General features: G+C 57.7%; 1 protein-coding gene across 1 annotated transcript; it reads right to left on the bottom strand.

The window, feature by feature from the left end:
* Window positions 1-1,143: 1,143 nt before the first annotated feature.
* Window positions 1,144-4,875, bottom strand: LOC150018692 (protein PIMREG-like). The gene is made up of 5 exons (XM_090267317.1): window positions 4,663-4,875; window positions 3,847-4,179; window positions 2,294-2,589; window positions 1,726-1,821; window positions 1,144-1,503 (listed from the first exon to the last, which is right to left on the bottom strand). The coding sequence occupies exons 1-5, from the start codon at window positions 4,873-4,875 to the stop codon at window positions 1,434-1,436; spliced, it is 1,008 nt and encodes a 335-aa protein (XP_090123443.1). The 3' UTR covers window positions 1,144-1,433.
* Between the last annotated feature and the right edge of the window lie 1,206 nt (window positions 4,876-6,081).

Below are 6,081 nucleotides of genomic sequence, written 5' to 3'. Positions count from 1 at the left end.
ACTGTTATTGAGGAAAGGTACACACTAGTTTCTTTCTCATAAAATGACAAAGCAGATATTTAAAGTAACTTACAAAGGGCAGGAGCTGTCCTGAGCAGTGCTGCTCCTCCCTGGCACCCACAATACTGAGAATATAAATAGGTACCCATGGGCCCCGTGTTGCAGAGCCTGAAAATCTCTCCCATTCCTTTTTTTTTTTTTTTTTTTTTAAGGTATATTTTTTAAAAAGATTTTATTTATTTATTTTTAGAGAGAGGGGAAGAGAGGGAGAAAGGGAAAGAAACATCAATGTGTGGTTGTCTCTATGCGCCCCCAACTGGGGACCTGGCCCACAACTCAGGCCTATGTGCCCTGACTGGGAATCGAACCAGCAACCCTTTGGTTCTCAGGCTGGCGCTCAACCCACAGAGCCACAACAGCCAGGGCTCCCATGCCTTCCTTTGGAGCAGGGATGGGAGCTGGTTCCCAATACCCTGGCACTGGTAACATGGGGTGACTCCTCGCAGATCCCATTCCTGGGTGCACAACTCAGTGCTTAGTGCTCAGGTACCTTCTGGAGCCTGCACTTCACGTTGCAAAAGAGACAATCACAAGGCTCAAGTGTGGGAGCATCTCAAAGCCCAAAAGGGGAGTAGGATGAACACCCCCCCTACCCCTCCCAGGTCTCTTGAGCCACCCTTGGGCTGGGGCAGGTAGTCTCTGCCGGGCTCAGATGTGGCCCAGGGGGCACTGCTATGTCCTAGAGACTTTCTCCAGGAACTCGAGGGGAGGCACGGACCCTAGGTGTGGGGACATGGGGGTCAAGTGTTGCTTTCTTCCTGCAAGACAGAGCTCAGGACAGGGGAAGTAAGGGTACCATAGCATTCCCCCAAAATGAGGGGCTGGAAGGGGACAGGGTCAGGAAGGTGAGCAGCTCCGGCTCCGAGCTGGCAGGAAGACTGTACTTCCCATCCTGCTGGCCATCAGCTCTGTGGGTTTTTCCAGAAGACTCGGTTCTCCAAATATGCATATGTGCTCACGTGGGAGGAGGAGGAGAGGAAGCAGGGGCCGCTGAGAGTGGTGCTTGGTGCTCGGGAGGATGGCGTTACCTGAAGGGCACTGTCCTCAGTCACGAAGAAGAGAGAGTCATGTCACCACTAGAGACAGGAAAGCAGGAGAGACAGATACCATTGGGTGCTTCACGCTCCGGGGGGCCCTCCCAACTCGGACTAGACAAGACCAGACCCGACAACATGGTGGGAACTTGGCACGCTCGGCACATAGTCAAAGCCGTCCAGGCCCCACCGAAAAACCCGTCATGGCCATGTACAAATGGCTCCAAGCTAGGGCAGCTCCAGACCCAGGATCTGCCCTCACGACGGGGTCCTGAGCAGACAGACCAGGAGCTCCAAGCAGCCATGCAGCTTTTCCCAACTCCATGGGCAGGCCGGGCATCAGGGAGCCATGGCGAGTGTCGGAGGCAGGGCAGGCCTTTCAGGAACCAGGTACCAGTCTGGTGCAGTTCTGCGTGATGGACAAGGGCCATATATATCCGGGGTGCATCCTTAACCACCGCCCCAGCCCCAATTAGGTCTTTTGTGCCCTCTGGTGTTGCAGATAAAGAGACCAAGGCTCAGAGGAGGGGAGGGACTGGCCAGGGTCACACAGTGGGCCAGAGCCAGAGGCCTGCCTAAAAAGGAGGACCCTCCCAGCCATTTCCCTCTGAAGCATGGGAAGCCAGCTTACCTCTCTTCAGCCACAATGGCCACATCCAGCTCCTGGGACAGCTTCTGGAGATGTTGGATTCCTGCCCCCACAAGCTCTAGGTCGCTGTCAGACTCACTGAATAGAAGGAAAAAGCCACAGGCACCAGTAACTAGTTGGAAATCTGTGGCAGGAGCCCCTTTCAACCCAGCACTGCAGCCTGGGGTCTATGGGGGCTGGTCATCCCCCTAGAACCTCACTCCAGGAAGTGACATCAGAGCAACTTAGAGCAGCTGGCAGAAAACGGATGGATTGAGGCTCATGAGATCAAGGTCAAGGGCAGGCGATCCTGCAAAAAGGTGAGTCCTGCTCTTCCTCACTTGGGGCTCAGTCCCAAGATGGCTGCCAAACTGGTGTCCAGGCTCACTAGGAGGCTTGGGAGAGTGTGATACAGACAGAGCTAAGCTCACCTCTTTCTTTTGCAGATGGGGAAACTAAGGCCCTAAGGGCTTCCCCGGCTCCCTGACTGGGGGTGGGGGGGGAGGCCCAGGAGGTGCCCAGAAGCCATTGGACCATTAACGCTTTGGGGGCAGGGTGCTCTTCTGCTTACCTGGGTGAGCAGAGGGGCTCTGTAGAGGAGTAGGGGCTCCGGAAGGCGGCCTCCCTCCTGGACCTCCGCAGTGGGTATGCGCGTGGGCCCACGTGGGTGGAGAGGCAGTGATGCTCTCTCTCCCAGGGGCTCAGACTTGAGCGGACAGTGGTGGGTCCAGACAGCCGGGTGCTCCTCTGGCTCATGCTGCGACCTGTGGGGCTATTGCCCTTCTGTGTCTCCCTCTTCCTCCTCCTGGCTTTCACCTGAGTTCCCACCAGCCACTTGGAACCGCTGTGGCAGGACTCCTGGATTCTCTGAGACAGGTATGTGGAAATGTGAGCACAGATAAGCCAAGGACAAGCACCCTAGTCTCCAAGCCATACCTCTGGCCCCTCCACCTGTCAGCTGTCCTGCACACACAAGCAGCTTTTAGTCGCAGCGGCGAGGGATATGGGTGATGCCATGTGGCATGGGTCCTCTGCCAGGGCCCAGTTTAGAGCCCCCAGGGTATGAGTGCAGGGGTCAGCGGCAGAGCCACTCTGGCTCATAGAGCCTCCATTCACCTAAATCCGAACCCTCTTTCGGGACACAGACTAATCCAGAGACTCGAGGGCAAAGCCTGCTCTCCAGGATACCATGGGATAATTTGTCCCTCTGCTTCTGGTCTTACTCTATTCCATCCTCCACACTGATGCACAGAGATCATCTCAGGGGCAGTTCTTATCATGACACTCAACTGCTCCACACCATTCTAGGGCTGCTCATCACCCACAGAGTCAAGCCCTAACCCCGAGCCTTTCACACCAGCTGGACGACGGCTGTGCCTCCACTTGGAAGTCCGCGGGGTCATCTCACACCCAACGTGAGTGACAGCTTCCTGCCCAAACATGTCATCTGACACCATACCCTTCCAAATCTACCTTCTGAGCAGCTCTCAAAGTTGCTTACTCCTCTGCAAGTCCAGGCCCCCAGGTCCCCTCATGGAAAAGTCCCTTTTCCATCAAGTAGCTGAACAACAAGTTCTAATATGCTAATTAGACCCGGTTCCCACGCTGTTATAAGTTCTTCCCACTGGCTCCAAGACTACCGGTATCTCTCGGGAGTGTGGACACCTTGGGCACTCTGGGCGCCTCTCACTGCCCTGCCTTGCTCTCTGGCCACACCCAAACTAAGCTCCTGCCAGCTCTCTTCACTTTCTCCATCTCCCTCGGCTCTGAGTCTGGACTCACACTAGTCCCCCGGTCTTACATGCTCCTCGTTCTTCCCCTTTCTTGAGTGAATTCCATGGAATGACCTGCTCAGGGAAGTCTTCACCCACTAAGCTTGTTTCGGGTGTCCTCCCACCATGAGCCACTTGCTTACAATTTCATCTTGTGTTGTGGGGGGATGTTTCCTCGAGGACACTGTTCTCGTTCACTCACTCAACTGTTTGTCGAGCACCTACTAAGTGCCAGGAACTATTCGGGGTGCTGGGGACACACCACTGAACGAATAAAGTCCTTGTCTTTATGGCACCTATGCTCTTGGGGGCTCCTTAAGGCAGCACTGGACCTGGACATGGTCAGCAGTACCTGGGACACGGCACCCCAGGCGTTCTTAGCTGAGCGAGCTGCAGCCTGGAGGCCCTGCTGCTCCGGCTCTGGGGTTTCCAGGCGTGTCCAGGAGGGGCCCGGCCCCGCGTCGAGGCTGACTGCTCTGAGGGGCAGCCTCCCTTGGAATTGTCCGCAGAGGGAGCCCAGGGCTCCCCTGGGGGTCTCCAGATGGTCAGCCGCGGGCTGCAGCACCTCATTCTCCTGCAGCTGCTCGTGGTCCTGTAGAGATCTCCTGCAAATGGAGACACTCACGCCTGGCCACCGAGAGGCCGGCCATCTGCCTGGCCAAGAGTCTGTTCTGTCCGCCAGACCCTGGGGAGGAGGTCAAAAGGCAGGTCAGCAAGGCCTCCTCCACCCCATTCTCAAGCTCCACATGGACAAACCCTGGGTAAAGGAGAAGCAGGCTGGGGAGGGGTGCACTTGGCAACTGTGGGTGCCAGGAGGAGGTGCTTCCTGAAACGTGGAGATGGTCAACAAGGCCCAGAAGAGGACAGAGGCTGAACAAGGCTGGTCAGCGTTTCCCGCGGTCCCTTGTCTAAAACAGCTGTCTCTCCATCCCAGCCTCCTCTCTGCCAGGGTCGCCTCATGATCAGCCCTCCTGGAGCCTCAGCAAATGGGCCCAGCGCGCGATCAGCGCCTCTTTTACAACTTGCCCTGACCCAGTGCGCTCCTGCCGAGACCCTGGCCGGCGGGCCAGAGCCCCGGATTTCCAACTTGGCAATACCCAGACGCCCCACCCCCGCGGTCCAGGTCTCTTCTGAACAGAAGCCCCACGATGCCCCGGCCTGCACTCACCCAGGAGCTTCCACGGTCACCGGACGCCGAGCACAGATGCACCTCGCCCACCCCAGCTGATTTTTGAAACTCCGCGCGGACCCGCCCCCTGGCTCTGTTCTGGTAGCCGATTGGCTCCGTCCCCGCCTCGCTGTCGCACCAGGGATCCCATTGGCTCTCTGCTCTTGAGGCCGTGAATCTCGCTCTCAGATTTGCCGGGTTGTCCCCGTTCATCCCTAAGGACACCGGCGGGGCTGGGTGCGGCGTGACGCTGCCTGATGCTCTGTGTCCGCGGGTCCCGCCCCCCCGTCGCCGCCGGATTCCTCTGCCGCCCGCAGGCTCGGCCCGGCGCCACCTCCCGGACGCCCGGCGGCAGGCCGCCGGGGCCCCTCCTAGCACTGCAGGGAGTTCTGGCGGGTCTTACTGGGCGGGGCGGAGGCGGGGCCCCGGGCGCTTCGGGACCCCCTCCCACCCAGCTTGGAGGTCTCAGAGGTTTGGTCACAAAGAACTGGGGGCCTGAGTTCCCGTGGAGGTTTCGTTTCAAACTTCCCTCTTGACCCTCTGCCTTCCTGAGACAAAGCTTTGCGCTCGTGTTCCCCATGCTCGCCACCCCCCCCCCCGTTCTACCCCCTAAAAATGCATCCTGGAAGAGCGGACAGTTGGGAGCACACCTCCGCTCCCTCAGCTCATTGACCTCTTCCCTCTCTCCAGTCGAATGCCTCCCTCCCCTTAGCATCCAAACGAGCGAAAAATTATGACATTTAGAAAGCACCCCGCTCCCTGTCCCTCCTTTATTGGATCTCAGAGCCGCACTGGCCACTCCATCCCTCGGTTTCCTTGGTGCCATCTTCATCTGGTTCGGCCCGCCCCACCCCCACCCCCAGCCACCTTTGCTGAGGGGCTCCTCGAAGCTCTGTCCTTAGTCTCCTCTTCATCTCTGGGTGATCACACCCACCCCTCTGGCCTCGGTTACAGCCCCCACCTCCCTCCGCGCCCCCAACACACGCGGGATGGTGAGAATCCTGAACACACATGGGACAAGTTACATGCACCAAGAACCTGCGTCAAGCACCTTATTATTATGAACTCATTTGACTCTCCTTGCAGCCTAAGACTAGATGAGGAGACTCGGGTATGCAGAGGTTGTGTTTGTTCCCAGTTTGCCACAGTCATTATGTAGCAGTTAGTATGTGTACACAAACCTGCCACTCTGGGCCCAGGGTCCATGCCTCTCCCCACTGCACCTCACTGCCTCCGCTCAGCCTGCACCTCTCCCAGACAGGTGTGTTTAACCACTTCCTGGCCGCCCAGCTCCTCCTGCGCTCTGCACCACCTAAATCAACACCCCAACAAACATCACCCTGGTCTCTCCTGGCCCGCCTCCTTCTCCATGTTCCCTCTCGGATCTTTCCAAATACCTACTGGTGTCTGATAGATGAA

This window comes from Furipterus horrens, unplaced genomic scaffold (assembly GCF_987537825.1).
Source record: "Furipterus horrens unplaced genomic scaffold, mFurHor1.1.pri manual_scaffold_2, whole genome shotgun sequence".
Lineage (NCBI taxonomy): Eukaryota > Metazoa > Chordata > Mammalia > Chiroptera > Furipteridae > Furipterus > Furipterus horrens.
The sequence above is the reverse complement of the archived record's forward strand: the minus strand, read 5'-3'. Positions and strand labels throughout refer to the sequence as shown.

Bases quoted from the DNA above. Each gene is read 5' to 3' on its own strand.
- LOC150018692 (XM_090267317.1), bottom strand. From the start codon at position 4,875: ATGAACGGGGACAACCCGGCAAATCTGAGAGCGAGATTCACGGCCTCA. The intron at 2,590-3,846 runs GTACTGCTGACC...TACCTGTCTCAG, and splicing joins CCTGGGGTGCCGTGTCCCAG to AGAATCCAGGAGTCCTGCCA. The intron at 1,822-2,293 runs GTAAGCAGAAGA...CCTTCTATTCAG, and splicing joins GAGCCCCTCTGCTCACCCAG to TGAGTCTGACAGCGACCTAG.